Here is a 20,276-nt window from a genome sequence, read left to right on the forward strand (position 1 = left end):
GGGGAGTGGCACTATTACCGACAGGTAGTGTGCCCTTCCAGAAACGTTCTGGAGAGGACGCCTCTTTTGTTTATGAGCACAACAGGGACCGGCCTCTAGGCTGTCCTCACCTGCTATCCCTCTGTGGGCACCTGGGACCCTGGGAGCCCTGGTTCATGAGCAGTGCTGCTAACCCTTCTGTTCATCCGTGTCTGCCTTTTTATGTGACCTCAAGGCATGCCTGTGTCACAGGCCCATTTGGTAGGTGTGGACACTGAGACTTATAGGCACTGATCTGGTGGCTCATAAACAGCTAAGATTCGGAACAAACTGAGTCATCTGGGAGCCCAGATGTACCACCCTTGATTCTGCCCAAATGCAATGAGGTGAGGATGTTGGAAGTCAGCAGTCACACTGGTCGGCAGTGGGGGGCACAAGACTTTAGCAGCAGGCAGTCAGCTGTTGAGGGCAAAGGGCTCTCCAGGCAGAGGAAGCAGCACCAGGTGTGGGGGGGTGTTTGTGGGGGGGCTGTTGGGAGGCCCTGAGGTGGGGCCTGGCCAGTGAGGGGGCTGGAGAGAGGTTCTGGGAGCTGGCCTATAGGGCAGGAGAAGGAGGCCGGGACAGAGGCAGGCCTGGCATGGACAGGCATCAGAGAGGCAGGAAGATGGCTTTTGTAAGAGCTTTAGGGCCAGATAGGGTGGACCGAGTGTGTACACGTGTGTGTGTGTGTGTGTGTGTGTGTGTGCCTGTCTAGAAGGAGGGTCCCAGAATCTGGCCTGAACCATTGGTCTCTTATTCTCTCATAAAAATGAAGACTCCTTGGATATACAAAATGAGAGCACCTTATTCTGTCTGTTTAGTTAGGTGAGGACAAACAGGAGGCCCGAGGCCGAGAGGAGCATCATGCTCCCCTGGCTCCCCAGACCACACAGGGTCTCCCGCTGGGCTAGCCTCTGCCCTGGGCAGGGAGCACCTCCTTTCCCCCCAACAAGATGGCCCCTGGCCTACGGGAGCACCGTTCTCCGGCTGATGGGTGACGTGTTGTCAGTCATGAGCAGCCTGGCTCACGGCCACCCCGCTCCACAGGGCACACCCGCTGGACCTGCCAACGGACCTGGGCCTGTCCCAGAGCCAGGAGCTGCTGGCAGAGGCGGCCCCAGCTGCCCAGTGATCAGAGGCACACCACCGACCCTGTGGTCTCTGCTGTTATCAGCATGCGGTGTGGCAGGCTGGTGGCGTGGCGGGTCCATGGTGTAGCAGGGTCAGCAGGGAGGCAGGCCTCGGGCCAGGCGGGAGGGGCACCGAGGGCTGGTAGCCTTCTGGAGCTTGGGGCCTGTGGGATGGCTGGACCCAGGGTGCTCCTGGGTCCAGCTCTGATCAGCTGTGGGGCATCTCTGAAGGCAGCGGGGGGTCGGCGAGGAGACAAGAGGGCAGAGGGTGATGGACAGGGCACCCCCCTCACGCAGAGCAGAGAGGGACCAGCTGCATTATGGCCTGCTGACTGCCTGCTGGGTGTGCTGGGCACTTGACATCCAGTCTCATTTCTCCTTCCGAGTGGGCCTGCCAGGCGTCGGCTGTCATTCCCATGTTCAGGTGAAGAAACTGAGGCACAAACAGGGAAATCATTTGTACATGGTGGCACGGCATAGAGTGGAGGAGCCAGGGCTCAGGGCGGACCCTCGTGGGAATCACTTACTTCCCTAAGCCTCAGCTCCCTCCTGGCTACGGGGTGACAACGGCGCCAGGCTCACAGGGCTGCTCGGAGCCTTTAGCTGGGCACCTACCGTGCTCAACAGAGCACTTGGCCCACGTTAGGCGCTTGCGAAAGAAATGCTGGTAATTATTATCACTGAGTCCTCTGTGTGCGTGACCTCAGTTACTCCCACGCCCTGACAAGCCCATTGGATCCTGGTTTCCACTGTAGAAACTCCTTTGAACTGCCGTCTAGTAGGAAAGTTCCCATCACGCCGGCAGAGCAGCCCTCGGGCCCCGTGTCCCACCCAGCCCTGGACAACCTGCCTTGTGTTGGGTCATCCTCCTGCGAGCTCTCAAGTCCCGAAGGCTGGAGATGAAGGCAGGGTCTGGGTAATGCCCAACTCTGCTGTTTTCTCTTGGCATTAGCGGTTTTTCCCCAAGCCTGGGATCCCTATTCCCAAAGCACGAGCCCTAGAGGAGGGCCTGTGACCGGGTGGGAGGAGCATCTACTGAGCTGCTTCCCTGGTGTCTCCCTTCTTCCTCTTCACACCCTTTCCCACCTGTCAGAGGGATCCTCCAGGTGAAGGAGGGAGCAGAGGACTTCAGCTTTGTCTCTTTTGTATTTTTTTAAAGACTTTATTTATTTATTAGAGAGAGACAGAGAGAGAGAGAGAAGAAGAAGAAGAAGAGAAGAAGCAGGGGGAGGGGCAGAGGGAGAGGGAAAAGCAGGCTCCCCGTTCTGTAGGGCTTGATCCTGGGACTCCAAGATCATGACCTGAGCTGAAGGCAGCCCAACTGACTGAGCCACTCAAGTGCCCCTAGCTCAGGCTATTTATTTATAAAAGATTTTATATATTTATTTATTTATTTATTCATGAGAGACACAGAGAGAGGCAGAGACACAGGCAGAAGGAGAAGCAGGTTCCATGCAGGGAGCCCGATGCAGGACTCAGTCCTAAGACCCCAGGATCAGGACCTGAGTCAAAGGCAGAGGCTCAACCACTGAGCCACCCAGGCGCCTGCAGCTCGAGCTCTTTAAACCTTGCAGTTCCCAAAGCATGATCCATACATTCTGCTGGAGGTGGAGGTAGGGCTTGAGATAAGTGGTGGACAGCTTGTATTTTAATGGTTCTGCCTTGGTTTCATTTGAATTATATTTTTTGAGAACCCCAATGGTAACTAGGACATCACACCCATGATTTCACTGATATTATTGACAAGACCAGATTTTAAACAGAAAGAAAAAGGGAAAGAGAGCCAATTTAAAGAAAAATGTGAATTACTCATGGCAGCCCAATTGAGAGCCAGTTCTGGGGGTAGTTGGGACGATGGTATGTGGATACCAGCAGCTGGTTTGGGGTGACAACAGCCCAGGAAGTGGACTCTTCTGGCCCACTGCTGCCAATGGCCGGCTGTGTCTCTAGGACTGGGCAAAGCCATCTTTGGGAGTTATTTGCACCCTGGAGGGTGGAAGGCCTGAGGGTCGGAGGAAGGGTATGTGGTGGCTCTGGATCCTGGTAAAGCATACCTGCCTGATAAACATTACCTCAAATCCAGAAAGTCAGCTCAAGTTGGAGCCCCTGAGATGCGGGGGGCAGAGGCTGGGAAGTGCCAATGGGAGCAGAGGGATTACATCTTGAGCAGATAAAAACAGTCGGGGAGAAATCCAAGGAATTTTAATTACTGCTGCACATCTTTGGAGTCCTGAAGGCCGGTCCTCGTAGGCCAGACACGCAGGCCAGCTCTGCAAACAAGCCCTCAAAGCCGCCTTCCCTCTTCTGCTCAGCGTCCCCCCTCCTCCAGCAGGGGGGATACCTGTGGAGGTGCCCACTGCTTAGCAGTTGGCAGCAGCTTCCTCCCTCTGGCTTCCAAGTTGGCTGGAATCTTGGCTCTGGTTTTAGGGGACTATAACTTGGTTCTGAAGGTTCTGTGGCAGGGGGAGGGGAGGTTGTCAGAGCTTTCAGCTGCAAGTAGGAGAAGCCCAACACAAATTGCCAGAAGCCAAGAGGGCAGTCAAGTGGCTTCCATAAGTGTCCCATCCCCAGGAAAGGCAGGCGAGGGTGGGTCTGGCTCCAAGGTTCATCCAACAGACACTTATTATTTACTATATATCAGACACTGTTCTAGAGCAGAACAGACCCAGGTGCCTGCCCTCAGGAGCTGACTTCTAGAAACCAGTTGGTCCAAGGCCTCGTTGAACGGTCATGCTCTCCTGGGCACTGGCTTGTGTCTCCATCAGTTTGTGAGCTCTTACCTGGCGTGTGGGGTCTCAAGCAGCCGGGGATGGGATTGGACACAGCCTTGGCACGGAGAAGACACCTCCCCTGCCAGCTCGTGTGAGGATGATTGAGGGGAGGACTCCAATTTGCTTATTAGCGGGGGGGACAGATGCTGGGTAAGCAGAACCCGTGGCCCTCCCTGCGGGCTGCATGGCCAGAGGAGGCTGCAGTGGCCTCATGGGAATATCTGAGGCATCTGCCCCATGCATCACTTGTTTGAGAAGAGGGGACATTTTTTTCTGGAAGCAGATATAAGGTCTGCTGACATCCAGGAGGAATGAGTCTGTTTCTCTCCCACCCCCCCCCCCCGGGAAGAAGGGAGTCCCCAGCCCCTCCTGGACTGTCACTAGAGCCAGGGCCCCCAGGAGCCTCCCCACCCTGGCCCTTTGCCAGTGGCTGTCTTTCAGCCCTGGCTTTCATGTTGCACAGTTTGGGGGTGGAATAGGTAATTCCTCGCACTTTTGGCCTGCCACGTGCTTGCGTAGAGTGGCTCTCAGGAGCAAAAGTCACAAAAGCCCCAGGTTGAGGTACACATTGGAGATGGGGACTTTGAGGCCCGGAAGGTGAATGGCCCTGACTCTCCTCCCACTCTTGGTTTTTGCTGGGTCAGGGAGCTGGAGCCCCAGAAGGCCTCTTCTCAAGGGGATCAGGAGTATCATCCTGGCCCGCCGCCCCATTCTAGAGGCAAGGAACCCCAGAGCCTGGGTGGTTCTAACCCAGCTCTGCTACTTGTTCTCCTTGAGCGATCTTAAGGCCAGTCACTTAACCTTTTGGCTGAGCCTCAGGTACCTCTTATAGAGTAGGTTATTGTGTGGGTTTTTATGAAACTAGATTTCAGTGGCCCAAGTGAGACATGAATGTACCAGAACACTTCAGAGAGAGTTGAAGTTTCTCACTTCCCGTCCACCTCTCTTGTCCCTCATCTCCCTGGCAGTAACCAGGGGGATACCTGTACGTTGGGTGCGCTCACGGTATGTGTGTGTCTGGTGTTTTCTTAGATGTACAAGTCATGCTCTACTTGTGTCTTCCATGTGGCGTGGCGCTCCTCCTGCTGGGATTTACAGATTTTATGGATCTGCCCTGTTCTTCAGAGTCACTGTGTAGCATTTCACAGTGTGGAACCAGCACACTTTCCTTTCCTGGGCATTTCGCCTGTTTCCGACTGTTGGTGAACTTGAACATGCCTCCCTGATGCTACGGACACGGAGGTGTTAAATCACTGGACGTTAGGTTTTTGCAGGAATAGGATGTGAGAATGTTCCAAGCACGCGGCAGAAGCAGGGCGCTCCAGAAGGACAGAAGCTCATACTCGGTGCTTCTCATGATGTGTATTTTGTCTATGTTTTCTCACTCTTTCTTGACATTGAAATCTCCGTGTCACAGCAGAGTAAAACGGGAGCCGGTATGGTTAAGTAAGGCGTCTGCTGTCACTCAGCTGCCAAGGGCGGGCACCTGACTCCCGGGTCCGGCCGGGTGCTGGGAATGGGAATGGAGCATCCCTGCCCGGGACGGCCAGAGCTTGCTCTCGGCGGGGCCTGCCCACAGCGGCGCCGGTTCCCCAGGCACGCCCGGCCCGGCTGCTCTGCACAGTGCGCTGGGAAGAGGGAGCTCGCCAGGAATTTCCTGGGGCGGCTCCAGGGGCAGCCTGCTTGCATCTAAGGGTGACAGGGTGGCTGGGTTGTGCCTCCCACCCTCTCTTTCCCCGGCGTGTCCCCAGCCCCGTGCATTCTTGGAATCTGCGAGTTGTGCCGTGTTCTATGGGCACCAGGAGTGTTCTTTGAAACCCCGTGGCACCAACATCTGTTAGCTCTTAGAGAACAGAGACATTGACAAAGAACTGCTGGGCAGGCGGTGGGGGGAAGATATTAAGCTCAGGAGTAGGAGTCTCAAAGACAAAGAGGAAAAACCCTAACCGAACTCCAGCCCGCTCCCAAGCCCCGCTTTGATGTGGTTTCCCGTCTCCGGAGGCCTTATAAGGCCTTATGCCTGCAATTCTGTGCTCTGGGTTGGCGCTGGCTGCACACTCAGCGCCCGGAGGAGCTGGCCTCTCTTCCTGGGGCCCAGCGTGGGGCAGAAGAGCAACAGTGCCAGGACATGGGAGGGAGGCAGGGAGGCCTGGGCCCTGTGGCCTGAGAGGCTGCTGAGCCCGGCCACTGGGCATCAGGCTGGGGCCAGCAAGAAGTCTGGGGATCCAGGAAGGCTTTGATTACAACTTACAGCCTCGTCTGAGGCCGACTATCCTGAAGGCCAGAGGAGAGGGGGCCTGGGACCAGGGGCCAGAGTGATGGCTGAGTAAAGGAGCAGAGAAGGGCAGTCACTCATACCAAGCTCCACACTTGGGCTTCTTACAGGGCAGTGGTGAAGGATATGCGCTCTGGAGCCAGGAGCCTGCTTTCTAGCCTGGCTCTGGCACTCACTGGCTGTGTGACCTTAGACAAGTCACTTAACCTCTCTGTGCCTCAGTTTGCTCATCTGCAAACTGATGATAAACTGCTAATAGTGGCACTACCTCAAAGGATTGCCATGAGGATTAAATATGAAGCATTAAAAACATCATGCCAGGTAGGAGAGTGACTCTTAGTGTCTTTGACGGCGCCTTGGGGCTGGTGAGCCTTTGAGCTTCTCCAAGCAATGTTCTAGTAGTCACCTAGTAGTCACCTAGTAGCCAGAGTGGAAGAAATAATAAACAGTAACTACTGGTCTTTGGAGCCCCAGCCATGGTATCAGGTGTAATATTAAGCACTGTCCATGCAACGACTTCCTTAATCTTCGCAGCCACCCTGAGACATGCATACTATCGTTCCTATATGCAGATGGGAGGCTGAGAAAGTTCCTTCACCCACGTGATGCAGCTTGTATGAAGCAGAGCTGGGATTTGAACCAAGGTCTGGCCCATTCCAGTACTGTGCCCCAAACCTTGTGCATGAGGCTCCTCATGGAGGGACTTACAGCTGTCAAGGGGTCTGAGCCTCTACCTGCAGGATGGTACTGAGAGCCCAAGGTCCCCAGACCTTGCCCGTGAGCCTCCCAGCGGGGCTCTGCTGAGTCCCCAGCCTAGTGGGGAGAGGCTGTGGGCCCCTTGAGTCCTGCCACAGAAGCTGGAGTACTTGACCCCCACCCCTGGAGCTGCTGGCAGGCCTGTTCTTCTCGCACTTCTCTAAGTGTGATCCCCGGTTCCTGGCAAGTGTGCCAGGACTCTTGGTTGTCCCTGTCCCCATGCCCACAGGAGCCTTGATTCCACTGTACAAGCTCAGGTCAGGCTTCTGCAAGAAACGGCTCAAATCTTGGCTCTGTTGACAACCCAGAGCTGTTGCCTGGCCTCTTAAAGCCTCCTCCTCATTTAAATACAGGGCTTGGGAACCTCATTCCCCAGAAGTTCTTATGGGGATTCCCTTGGTCAGTACCTCGTGTACCACAGGCACTTGGTAAATGATGCAAGTGGCAGTTGGTACCATTATTTCCTGCCTCCTATGTCCCTTGAGGACTGACAACACTTTCTTTGTAGGAAAAAAAAAGGGTTAACAGTTATAACTCACTTTACAAATTGCAGATCATTTTTATGAGCGTTTATTCCTGGAGAGATGGAACACGTGGGGCTATGGTGAAGATGGAGGGAGATAATAAATATACTTACAGGGCTCCTGGCATGGTGCCTGGCACTTAGGAGATGCCCAATAAGGTCAGCTGTCCTGTCATTGCTGTGGTTTGTGATCATGCCCATTTTATAGAGAGATAGACTGAGGACCCCAAGAAAGCAGTGGCTGACCCCATGTCCAAGGGGCAGGGGGGCTATGGAGCCAAAATGTGATCCTGTGTCTGGTTCAACACTGCATTGCCTCTTGTTTATGTGATTCAAAGCTTGAGGACCACAGACACTGCACTCCATGCCCCGGGCCACCTAGCTTGACTGATGAAATGAATTTTTTTAAGATTTATTTATTTATTTATTTATTTTAGAGGGAGAGAGTGAGAGTGAGAGAGCAAGTAAGTGAGGGGCACCAGGAGAGAGAGAATCTCAAGCAGTTTTTCTGCTGAGCACAGAGCCCAATGCTGGGTTCATGACCTATGAGATCACGACCTGAGCTGAAACCAAGAGTTGGATGCTCAACTGACTGAGCCACCCAGGTGCCCCAGATGAAATGGGTTTTTGCCAGCATCAAGCACCTGTGCCACCCAGCGTGTCAGCGGACCATGGTGCTGGGGAGCCTTCACAGTTCTACACAGCAGGGTAAGGAACCCCGGAACTTGCCAGAACTCTGCTTTAATATGCAGAGACATGTCTTTACTGTGTCAGGGAGCTTGGTCCTCCCCACAGACAGTTCTCAGAGTGTGTGATACACACTGTGAGGCATTGTTCTCAGGGTTCCAGACGGCTGCTTTGTTGGGGGTGACACTTGCAGTCTCTAAACTGCTCCAAGTGTGCCAGCAAGAAGATGCGAGCGCTCAAAAGTATGTGCCTGGCAGGTCCTGGCCGCCTGGCTGGGAGCGGTCAGGGTGGTGGGCCGAGGTCAGCACTGAGCGCCCGCTTTCCAGAAGACCTCAGCGTGATCCCTTGAAGCTGGTCGCCTGCTCTGTGAGGAAGTGCTGCCTGCCAGCCTGTCTGGGGGAGGCGGCATCCGTCTTCCTCTGGCATGAAAGATGGGCTCTAATTGGCTGCCGGAGTGTCCCAACCATCTAATGATGCCGCCTGAGTGTGCGCCTTCCCTGTCACCAGCTCCCGGCTTCCCTGTCAACTCCAGCGCTGTTAACACAAACAGCCAGTTTACAAGCCCAGGAAGTGTTCGGTGATTATGATAATTGGCAGAGGAGGAAGGAGAAGCCGTCCTGACTCCAGGAATGGAGAAGCCTGGTTTTGAAGTCAGTGGGACGCTAGGAGTCTGAATGACCACATTTTCACAACTAGCAGGGAAAGCGTGTATGATGATGCCCCAGGACGATTTGAAGAAGAGGGAGGATGGAGAACACCAGCCCTAATCCATAAAATGTTAGCTGTTGATCTTTTCAAAACATAACAATAAAAAACAAGAGACTTCTCTCCAGCTGTGTCCAGTTCATAAGATCAGATCCAGAAAACATGAGTTTGTTTTGTTAATCAAGACAAGCACTGGTGTTTCTGTTAAGTATCTGAGGTGTGGGATTTTTTTTCTTCCTTTCTAATGTTTCAAGGAGAGGGTGCATTCTCTTTTTCTTTCGCTTTGCACTTTTTTTTTTTTTTTTCAAAAAGAGAAGTTGGTGACAGCTGCTGAGTTTGGGCTTTTTTATTGCTTGTCATTTTGTGGTTCGAGAAGCGCTGCCACAGCACTGTTGTGGCATCAAAAGAGATAAGGCGATGTAACACTCCCAAACTTTGTCTCTCTCCCAGAAAAGGAGCATTTCCCAAAGTGGGTTCCTCAGAATATGAATCTCATGTGTTGCTTTCTAAACACAAAACTCCGTGGTCTCAATAGGTTTGAGGAATGCAGCGTAAGTTACCACTTGGATGGATATTCACGGTGTCCGCTGTTACCATAGTCAGTTCTTCAGTAAGGGATCTTGTCTAACTTGAAAACAATCTCTTTTGATCACAGAACTCTTATTGGCAGAAAACCGATAAATGCAGAAGCCAGTCTGACGAGTGCTGGTCTTGCTTCTTCCATATCTAGAGTCATCCTGCTGGGGTGGGGCGGGATAGGTGGTAGCTTTGGTGATGTTCCAGAAATTTCCCAGCCTGTGGGCCAACCAAACTCCCCTTGCCAACCTGACAACACCCGAGGGGCAGCCTGACCAGGCTGGTTGGGAGCAGCTCTGCCAAATGGGATAAGCCACCAGGCATCCTGAATCCACACATGGGGCACCAGGCCAGGCATGTGTAAGGATCAGGCTAGTTTCCGGAAGGTGTGTACACTGGGGAGAGGTGGCAGGCGTGTTTGAAGATCAGCGGAGCCAGAGCATGCAGGTTTCTGAATGTTATGCTGAAGAGTTGGGGGTTTATGTTAGGGCAGGAGAGACCTACTCTCTGCACACCAGGCGCTCTTTGTAAACCCATGGAGCCAGCCCACCCGCGCCCCCCTGCTGGAGGAAGGATTCACACTGAGATCCTTTCCTGAAGCCCACCTGGGAGGTCCTGAGTCCATCAAGGTGACTCCAAGGGATAGATGAGGGACATTTTCTCATCTTGTCTCTCTTTCCAGGGGCAGAGGATGGAATTTCCTTTCTGAGGGAGAGGAGTGCAGTATTTTACAGTAGGCTGTAGACTGAGAAAAAGTTACTTCCTAAAAAGCATGGTGACAATTCACTTTTCAAGTGATAGGATCCACCTTAATTGACCTAAATTCCCATCAGAAGAACCAGACCAGGATCCCTGCATCCTTGTGACCAGCCAGGCATGTGTTCGTGACACCGCCTTTACGTCTAGATGCCGCTTGCGTACCTGACTTTGTCCGATACTTCCTTAACATCCCTGCTTTGTCTTCCTCTAGGAGCTCGTGGGGGAAGTTTTCAGAGAAACACTCAGTGAGGAGGAAGAGGAAGACTTTCGGCTAGAAGGTATGGGAATCCATCACCCTCTTCCCAGGGTGCAGTGAGATGGGGAAGGGGCATTGGGTCTACCATGTGCTCTGTGTACCCTCCAGAAAATCTGCAGGCCAGGTGGAGGACAGGACCCTGACTGTCGATGGGAGTGGGGTAGGGGTGAGAAGCCAGAAGGGAGCAGGGAGTGTAGCGTTTCATAGTCCAAGCCCAGAGTGGAGCTAGGGTCCTGAGGCTCGTGTCCTAGCCCTGCTCCGTATTGGCTGGGGAACGTTGAACAGGTTGTTTAAGTTCACTGTTTCCACTAGGGGTGACCATAGGAGCTCCGAGCCCCCCGCAAACTGTGTTAGACCTGTAGTAAGCACTACATAAAGTAGCTGTTGTATTTCCCCATTTGGCTGTTCACATGGAACTCATCTGGAGCCCAAGCACACCTCCAAATAGCACCCCCCCCCCACCGGCTCTTCTGTTCTCACTTCTGTAGCTCTCACTCTTGCCTTTGTTTGAGGGGAGGCACCTGTTGTAGGAAGGATGAGGACACCGGAGTAGAGGGCCGGCTGGCCACTGGTGCCCTCACCTGACTTCGGGCAAGGCACACCACCTTTCTAGAAGAGCCTTAGTTTCCACACTTACAGAATGGGAATGAGAGCCCTCCCCCAGCTTGACTCTCTGAGTTGGCACAAAGCACAGATGGCATTGGAAAGCATTTGCTATGTGGGATCATGTTTCCCATTTTATACTCAGAGAAGAAAATCGCTGAACTGCGGGAGCTTAGGATAGTAGGGACCTTGCTGTTGAGTTTAGGACAGGCAGCTTGCAGGAGAGCCAGGGGGCCAAGGGTCTCGGGGGATCTAGGCCTTGGGGCTTTGAGAGGAGACCAGACAGTGCCAAGAGTTTCTCGAGGGATGCGTGGGCCAGACCTGACGGCTATGGCCACATCCAGCCTGAGAGCTGTCAGAAACATTGGGTCCTGCTCAGCCCCAGGCCATCTGCACTGAGAGGCTCCCCTGGTGGCTTGTGTGCCCACTGCACTTTGAGAAGCCCTGTTTTAAGAGATTCACTTGGTAGCCCAGGAGTTAGAGGTGGGTTGGGACCCAAGGATCTATCAAACTTTGCTCAAATAGGTCCTGAATCAAGTGTGGAGTCCCATGGATGGAAGGCTTTGTGCAGGCTGTTTTCCTTGAGCATGTTTGCCTGCAGAACTGGTGATGGCACTCAGGGGCTCTGCAGCTTTGATTCTTTATTCCCCTGGGCTCCCCCAAGCCTCAGCTGTCATCTTTGGCTTCAGGGAAAGATGCCAGGAGTTGGTGATTTGAGATCTGGGAAGTCAGGTAAAGATGTGCAGGATGTAAATCCTGGGGATTGGGTGACCCCAGACATCAGTTCCATAGGCTTTGGCTCTCATTCCAGCTATGTATTCATTTCCCACTCAGTCGCCTGGTAGCCCATTAGCAAGGCCATTCTCTTGTTTGTCTATATTTCCATTTGTCTATCCTTCCACCTGCTCCATCCAGCCACCCACCAGTCCACTCCTCTGCATGTCCCTTCATTCACTGATCCCTCACTCCTTACCGTCCCATCACCCAGCCACCCACTGGCCGTCCTCCATCCATCCATCCATCCATCCATCCATCCATCCATCCATCCCATCCATCCCATCCATTGTTCTCCCTACCCTCCTGCCACTCATCTACCGGCAGCCTGAACATACTTCATTCTCTACCCATGTGTTCATCACCCATCTTTCATCCCTTCATCCATTGACCCCATCTTCCAATCACCATCTGTCTATCCATCATTTTTTGAACTCCTAGTTATTTTTCCTAAACGAGGCACTCCTCTGTCCATTGAGGCTCAGTTTAAAACCACATAATTGATTTCAAATGAGATGTCTTCCCTGCAAACAGACACGAAACAGCCTACTCATGGAATCCTCTTCCCTCTGGAGGGGAGGGTTACTTTGTTCAGTGTCTCCCTTCAGAGCATGAATCATGTTGTAATGAACAGAAGGAATGCTGGCCGAGGAGCACATAGACTGGCTCCCCTCCTGGCTCTGGTAGCCACCCGCTGTGGATCACGGCCAGGTCCCATGGACTCTGGGTCCCTTTGCCCCCTGTAACCTGATGAGTGGGGACATGGAGCTGGACCCAGTGGTGCTCAGAGGATGTGGGCTCCTTGCAGGGAGAATGAAGCCCTGTGGCCCGGGCCAGGCAGCACTCACTGACGTTGGCTGATGGATGGGAGATGAAGACGAGGTACCTGAGGGTCCTGGCTCCTGTTGGGGAGAGGGTGTCAGGTTGGCAGCCCTCGATCTGACCCCATGGCCCACCAGCTTCATGCCGGACTTGAAGGGCAGCCCTGGCACCTTGCTAGATGCTGGCAATGTCCAGGCACGTCGGCACCACCACTCATGAGAGAGGGGTTTGGGAATCACTGTCCTGCCTCAGTTTCCCATCTAGGGGTTGGACTACATTGTTGGTGGTCCAGCTTTTCAAGCCTCCTTCTTCAAACAAAAGCTTACAGAGAAGTAGAAAATATAAAACAGATCAGGTTGCAGAGAGATGCAGTACGTCATGGCCGGTGTGTTTTATGTTAAAAGGGGCATGAGACGCTGCCCCATAGTTCCTTGCCTGTGTGAGTACAGACCATGTGTGTATTGCTGTGTAGCCAGAGGCCTCGATGGTCAAAAACACGTGCTCCTCTTGGACCTGGGAGGAGGCTACTAAAACTTGAAAGAGCTCACCAAGAGGACTGTAGTATTAACTGGGATGAATGTTTTAACTTTCACAAGAAGAGTGAATGGGAAGACTCACAGCAGAATTAAGAAAGTGAAAACCATGCGCAGACGGGGCTGGAAGATTGAGGCTGCTCTGGTTTCACCCCCGCTGCTGGCCGGCCTGCATGGCCCTGACACTCCGGGGGGGGGGGGGGGATGCTGGACCCGTGACAGTCTGTGGCTCCCTGGTCCCCCACTGGTGCGGCCGCAGCCCCTGGGGAGCAGCATCCACCTGGCGGGGGCGGGCGGGCGCTGGGCCAGCGTCCCTCTGTGCTCCCGGCCCAGGGCGAGCAGCCGAATCCTGAATCTCTCCTTTGTCTTCCTGTTGGCCAAGTTCATTGCCTCTTGGCGGGTTGGAGGGCTGTTTAAGGGAGAAAAAAGGCCATCTGAGGCGTGAAGATAAAAAGAAGTCTTTTAGCCATCCCAGGAGAGGACGGCTTTAGCTCTTGCGTTGTTATGTAAAGCCGGCCCTAATCCAGCATCTTAACCGCCTTAACTGGCCAGCTGGGAGCTCGCGGGATGGCAGATTAAGTCTGGGCTTGGTGCGAGGGCTGCGAGGGCTGCGGAGCTCCTTTTGAACTGTGGCGAGAACAAAGTAAACATCAAAAGTCCCAAGCTCCATGAGCTGGCTGGGCGTGGCAGGGGCGGGACACAGGGCTGGCTTTCCAGGGGAGAAGGGGACAGGGACCCTCCGTCTGCTGACCCCGCAGGGGTCTGAGCGCAGGGGAGGCCCAACCCCACACTTCACTCCTGTCCCCACCTGGCTTCCCCACCTCCTTAGCTCTGTTGGGCCACACGACAGGTGGTGGCAGCCTGTGGCTTGTGGCCTGAGGTGCAAATCGGTGCCACACCTGTTTGGCAGACCCACATCGCCCTGAATGGCCTCTCAGAGCACTGTGTTTGGGGGCCTCATCCCCACTGGGCATGGGGTGCTACTTCTGCTCTGTGCCCTTCAGAAGGGAAAGACCTATAAATGGTCACGGGCGCCTTCTCTCTGGGTCCCCTCTCTCCCTTCCACCTAGGGATGTCCCATCCCTCCCAGTGCTTTGACTTCCAGCCTTGCCCACTGACCCCAATACCGTGTCTGTGTCCCGTCTTCTGACCTCCACTCGGGGCTGAAAGCAGGCATAGTACAGTCTGCCTGGCATCTCTAAAAAGTGGACGCCACAGAACGCCCATAAAGGAACCCTTAGAAAGGTTGAAGTCAGGCGGACCCTCCCCTTGGGGGCCCAGGCCCTCCCTCCCTCCAAGCCCCCAAGGTTTGGCTTGACAGGGCCTCCAGGGTCCCTGCTTCCCTGGCCCAAGGGTGGATGTGTTAGACTAGCTGGCCCTGCCATGCAGGGCAGTGGTGTTGGGCCTGAGGCCCTGGGGTCTGAGTAGCCCCACTACGAGCTCAGGACGTGACTCCGCATGAACTCTGAAACTTGTCTCACCACCACTGCCTCAGAATCTGTGAGAGGCACCTTCTTACCTTTACTCGGGCTCTTTTGGGAATTTGCAAGTCAGACCCCAGATCCAGCCTGGCTCTACCACAACTCTCTGGGTGACCTTGGGTGCATTCACATCATGTCTCTGTTTTTCATTTTCCTTGTTGGGGGTAATCTGAGTGCTTCTGCAGGGTTCCCATGATGACAGTGAGGTCATTAACGTAAGCATGGAGAACAGCCCTGGTACAGAGTAAGTGCCCAGTGTATGTGAGCTGTTAGGAGTCTTATTGTTTCATGGGTCCTTTCTTGAAGAGGAGCCAACTGGTGTTTATAATTATTTACTAGTCCAGATCAAAGAAGACCTATTTTCAAAGCTTCTTTAATCCTATTAGAATTTCTTCTTCTACTCCCAGTGCATGACATAGAGTCTGGCATGCTATAAGTGCTCAATAAATACTCACTGGAAGATGACGTCAACAGCATGAAATCACTGAAGTCAGGTGGCCCCCTCCCTCGGGCCCCCCAGGCAGGTCTCGTGTACTCCCCCTCGGCCCTGGTCGGTTTGTCCCAGCACCCAGGTGTGACATGGCAGCCACTCACAGACCCGAGGAGCCCGGGGCCACTCACAGACCCGGGGGCCATTGGTCCCCTTCATTTGGGTTGGGAAGCCAAGGCCCAGAGAGTGTCCAAGGCCACACAGCACACTGAGAATGGAAGTCAGGCCTCCAAGGCCTTCTCATTCAGGAAGTATTTACTGAACACCTGCTGCAGGTATGGGGCCCCGCTGGCAGGGTGTTCACACGAGGGATGTGGGGATAACCATGCAAGTTTCCAGTAGTGGTGCCCTGCCAAGAGGTGAAAACCAGTGAAGGGTAGAGTGTGACAAGCCTCTCAGAGCTGAGATGCAGGTGCCAGGAAGGAGCTGGCCATGGGAGGATGTAAAGGGAGAGCAGCCAAGAGAAGCAAGCAGAACCCCAAGGTGGAAGGAACTTGGGGTTTAGGGAAGAACCAAAGGGAGCCCCATGCAGCAGGATGAGATACCAGGGACAAGGGTGAGACCTCGTGCTTGGCTTTTATGCTGCTTTTGAAGAGAAAGCATTGGAAAATTTTAGGCAGGTGAGTGCCAGCTTCTGACTTCCATTTTAACCAGGACAAGGTGCTTGTAGCTTCTGGGAAGGATGGGCCACGTGGGGGGAGGCAGGAGACAACGACAATGACAGGACATGATTCCAGTAGTGTGGGCAAGGGTGATGGGTGGGCCTAATGTGGGGGCTGGGGGTTGGAGAGAAGTGGGAGGGCCTGGGGGTAGGGTGGGAGGAGGGAGGTGGGGTGAGGAGGTGGATGAGGGAAAGAGAGGGATCCTGGGGCCCCCACCTTGGACTTCTGGCATAAGACCAAAGGCAAGGGTGGGGCCCCATCTTTTTTTTTTTTTTAAGATTTTATTTATCCATTCATGAGAGAGAGAGAGAGAGAGAGAGAGAGAGAGAGGCAGAGACACAGGCAGAGGGAGAAGCAGGCTCCCTGCAGGGAGCCCCATACGGGACTCGATCCCAGGACCCCAGGATCACACTCTGAGCTGAAGGCAGACGCTCAATCACTGAGCCACCCAGGTGCCCCAGGGTGGGGTCACCTCTGAGGCAGAGCTTTGGGCAGGTGATGGTGAGGGCTGCTTTTTGGGGGGCATGGTGGGCTCCAGATGGCTGTTGGACATCCAAGTAGAGCTGCCAAGTAAACAGACAGTTGGACACGGAGTCTGGAGGTCAGGGAGCAGCTAAGGGGGAGACAGCCAGAGAGGGGGAGAGAGGGAGGACTTCTGAGGGCGTCTCTGCAGATGGCCCTGCACACCTCCCCGACACAGGCCGGTCAATCACGGGGGCTGGCCGGTGGTTCCCTGCAAGCCCGAGAGGAGGAGGAGATGACTGGGGAGCCACGGGAACCCCCCCGACGGAGGGCAGGCGGGCCACACCCCGCTGGCTGTGCTCTCTCAGTTCAGAGCCTGCCCTCCTGTGAGTGTCAGTGAGGCCCGACTCCGCTCCACGGCAGTCCTCCCCAGAAGCCCGGGTGACAGCAGCTTCTCTGGAGTCTGTTCTTCATAAAAGCTCAGCTGGAACAGTGGAAATTCTGACTTGTGTCAGATACCGAGGAGGCTTTAGTAGTTTCAAGTAGCTCGGGGTTAGATTTTAAAAGTTGAATTTCATCACATGTTTTAACTTGGGTGGGGATGGAGGAAGAGTGGAAGGGACATGGTATTTTTAGCCCAAAAAGGCTTTTTTCTCTTTCCCTCTCCCTCTCTCAGCATTCTCCCCTCCCTCCCCGAACAGATGTTTCTCGTCTCAACCCTATTCAGACCTCAAAGCAGAGTGGCCATCAACCTTCTGCTCTGATGACGGAAAAGGCCAGAACGCTATTTGTTGGGGAGATTTCTTTCTTTCTTTCTTTCTCTTTTTTCCTGTCCTCTTTCCCCTCAGTCACAATATGTCCTTTTTTTTTTTAAAGATTTTATTTATTTATTCGTGAGACACACACACACACACAGAGAGAGAGAGAGAGAGAGAGAGAGAGAGAGAGTGAGGCAGACACACAGGCAGAGGGAGGAACAGGCTCCATGCAGGGAGCCTGACGTGGGATTTGATCCTGGGTCTCCAGGATCCTGCCCTGGGCTGAAGGCAGGCGCCAAACTGCTGAGCCACCCAGGCTGCCCCTACAACTTGTCCTTAAAGAAAATCTCCCTATAGTAAGACACAGGGAGGCATGGTTTTGGAGCAAAAGACCCAGGCTGGCATTTCTGGTTTCAGGAAGGGGTAGACACCCACCAGTGGAAAGTGCCAGAAACTGCTTTGGAGAATCCTGCATTGGGTCCATGCCTCCTTTGGTGGTGGTGGTTTTTTCCTGATAAGCAGGGGCTCAGAGTTAAGTTGGGATGCTTTAGGTTCTTTTTGACACTCAATAGAAATTCACTGAAGCTTTGGCTGACAATATTGAAAAATCTAGGGTGGATCTTGCCTAAAAGGGGCCAGCTGGATCCAGGAGCTCAAACCACGTCATCCACACACACATACGCTCCCTCTCCTGCTCCCTCCCTCTCTCCCTGACTCTCTGTCACCTCTCCCTATGCCCCTGTGTTGGTCTCTCCCACTAAGATGGCAAGGGTGGCTACCCAGCTCTGGGCGCTCACATCCTATGAGCTCAGCCACCTCAAGTGAAAGAGCCTCCTGCCCCCCATGCAAAGTCTCACTACTTCTTGCAAAAGTTTGGGTCTCACTTTATTGGCCCAGGTGGATCTAGGTTGTGTGGCACCGGAAGTTTGTCCAGTTTTGGGGCCATCTTTAAGAAGAATATAGGATCCTTTTATTAATCTATGTTTTATGCCATTCTTTTATAACTTTGAACCAGATGATAGGTCTATTCTGCTAAATATTAATCTATTTTTATGTAATTCTTTTATAACTTTGAACCAGATGATAGGTCTATTGTGCTAAACATTAATAACTATACTGCCAACTCATCTTTTCCCTTAGCTCAATTCCAGAAATACCTGTGTTCACTCTGACATCACATGACACAAGAGGACCTATGGGAGTCAGAATGGAAAGAGACAGTGTTTGTAACCAATTGAGGTTAAAATAGCTAATTTTGAGAGTATCTGGAAACAGAATGACCATGTGAACACATTGCTAGGGTCCATGCAAGTGAGAGGCTCACAGGCTCAGCTTTGCTGACTTCAGGATGACCTGTCCCTTGGTACTGACCTAGGAGCAGCCACATTGGCCATCAGGCTGAAATTCATGGTGTCGGGTCTGGGTTCTGGGTGCATCCCGGAAGCTGGCATGGGATCAGCTCTCCTTAAACCATGTGGATTGAGATGGGAGAGGGGTGGCCTGTCAGAGGAAACCCATATGCTATTCTCAGAAGAGGGAGGATGGTCGTAGAACATGCAGGAGCAGGTGTCAACTATTGTGTGACAGAGTAGAGAGACCAGTGTATGTGGGGGGAGTCAGGAAAAGGGGATTTTTGTTCTATTTCTCCACCTTCTGGGTTCAAATCCTGGTAGTGTGACTTACTGTTGTTGTTGTTTTTTTTTTTTTTGGATGATGACAGTGATGATGATGATGATGATAGTATCGATGTGCCTCAATGGGGTGTGATGGGCACTATGCTATATGTTGTGGCTATAGTAAGAAGATGGAATAAACCAAGTAGTGATAATAGCAGTTATAAGACAGACTCCCTGAGCAGAGAACCCTAGTCTAGCCCCTGGGGGTGTGCGGGCACCTGCTCAGAGGGTGGAGGGCCTAAGCTGAGGACCTGAAGGATGAGCTGGAGCTGGAGAGCCAGGACAAGTGTTCTTGGCAGGGATAACAGCATGAGAGCACCGCTGAGTCAAAACCTGAAAAGCAGTTCTGGGGAGATACAGAGCCCAGAGATCATTTTCAGCGGAGAAATAAATGGCTTGATCCATTTCACTTCTCAAGTTTGGCTTCCTCTTTGGTAAAATGCAAACAGTAGCCTACCCAACCTGGTGCTCTTGAGAGGCCCTAATAGAATACTTCACGTACCCACTACCTTCACCAGCCTGCCCTTGTGCTCGTTGACAAACAGATTCGCGTGTCTTTCGGACCCTGGCTCCCTCAGGAGAGTCTCGCACAAATGATGTGAGAAACCATTTGGCCTGGAATGCACATATGATATCTTTCTCTTTTTACTGGCAGCAGATATACCCGCCTAATTATATTTGGCATAGGCTAATATTAAAATTCATCTGCATTCCCTCTAACAGCTGCTGCTGGAGGATTGGGGAGTCAGAAACATCCTGGCCAGCCACCCTCAGGGCCACTAAAATATTTGCAGCAGATAATCTGTACGTGGACAATTGAGAAGGGCCTGTGGGGACATTAGGGCGGGCGTCCAAACTCCAGCAAGGAAGCTCTGGCTTGTGTTAGATCTTATGTCGTATCAACTGAGAACGTGGTAGGTAACCGGGCAGAGAGAGTCAGTCTGAGTGTTAGTAATTTCTGGTCTCTGGGCAGAGCAGGAGGGGGCTGATAATAGTTGTAATGGTGTTTCAAATTTGTCCCTACTTCCTAAGTTTATTATCAACCAGGCCTTTCTGGATTGTGTTAAAATAAGCTGGCGTTTGCTGCTATCATCCAGGGTTTGGATTTTAGCCTAAGTATGGGGTTCAAGAACAGACCTACCTCTTTCACACACCCCCTTTCTCACGCCGGTTCCCACTCTCCATTAAGCCAGAATTTGTGGTGCATTCATTATGTGCCTTCCTTGTGTCCGCCTGTGGGATTTGGTGCAGTTTAACATTCTGGGCTGGAACAGTGCTCCGTGCATGTGTGGGGTACGTGCTGCATGCTGTGCACTGTGGGCATCCCAGGGGCACTAGCCGGCAGGGTCTGGGCTCCCATGAGACTTGCAGTCTGGCTGCCAGGATATGGCAGGCTCTTGTGAAGGAATCGGAAGATCCCAGATCAGATTGCTCAGAATGAAGTGCTGGGCCGGATGGGGATAGACCACGCTCTGCTCACGACAAATTCATTTGTGCAAAGTAGAGAAAGGAGCACCCCCCCACCCCCGCAAGACACCTTTCTGCCATCTGTCCAAAAT

General features: G+C 53.1%; 1 protein-coding gene across 1 annotated transcript in view; it reads left to right on the top strand.

Annotated features, from left to right (window-relative positions):
* NKD1 (NKD inhibitor of WNT signaling pathway 1) overlaps positions 1-20,276 on the top strand; it is an 83,847-nt gene that overhangs the window by 46,841 nt on the left and 16,730 nt on the right. Inside the window, exon 4 of the mRNA XM_055332154.1 lies at positions 10,412-10,478. Coding sequence (XP_055188129.1) covers positions 10,412-10,478 — 67 coding nt within the window. The remainder of the gene's footprint in view (positions 1-10,411; positions 10,479-20,276) is intronic.

The sequence above is a fragment of the Nyctereutes procyonoides genome, unplaced genomic scaffold, assembly GCF_905146905.1.
Source record: "Nyctereutes procyonoides isolate TBG_1078 unplaced genomic scaffold, NYPRO_anot_genome, whole genome shotgun sequence".
NCBI classification, from domain to species: Eukaryota; Metazoa; Chordata; class Mammalia; order Carnivora; family Canidae; genus Nyctereutes; species Nyctereutes procyonoides.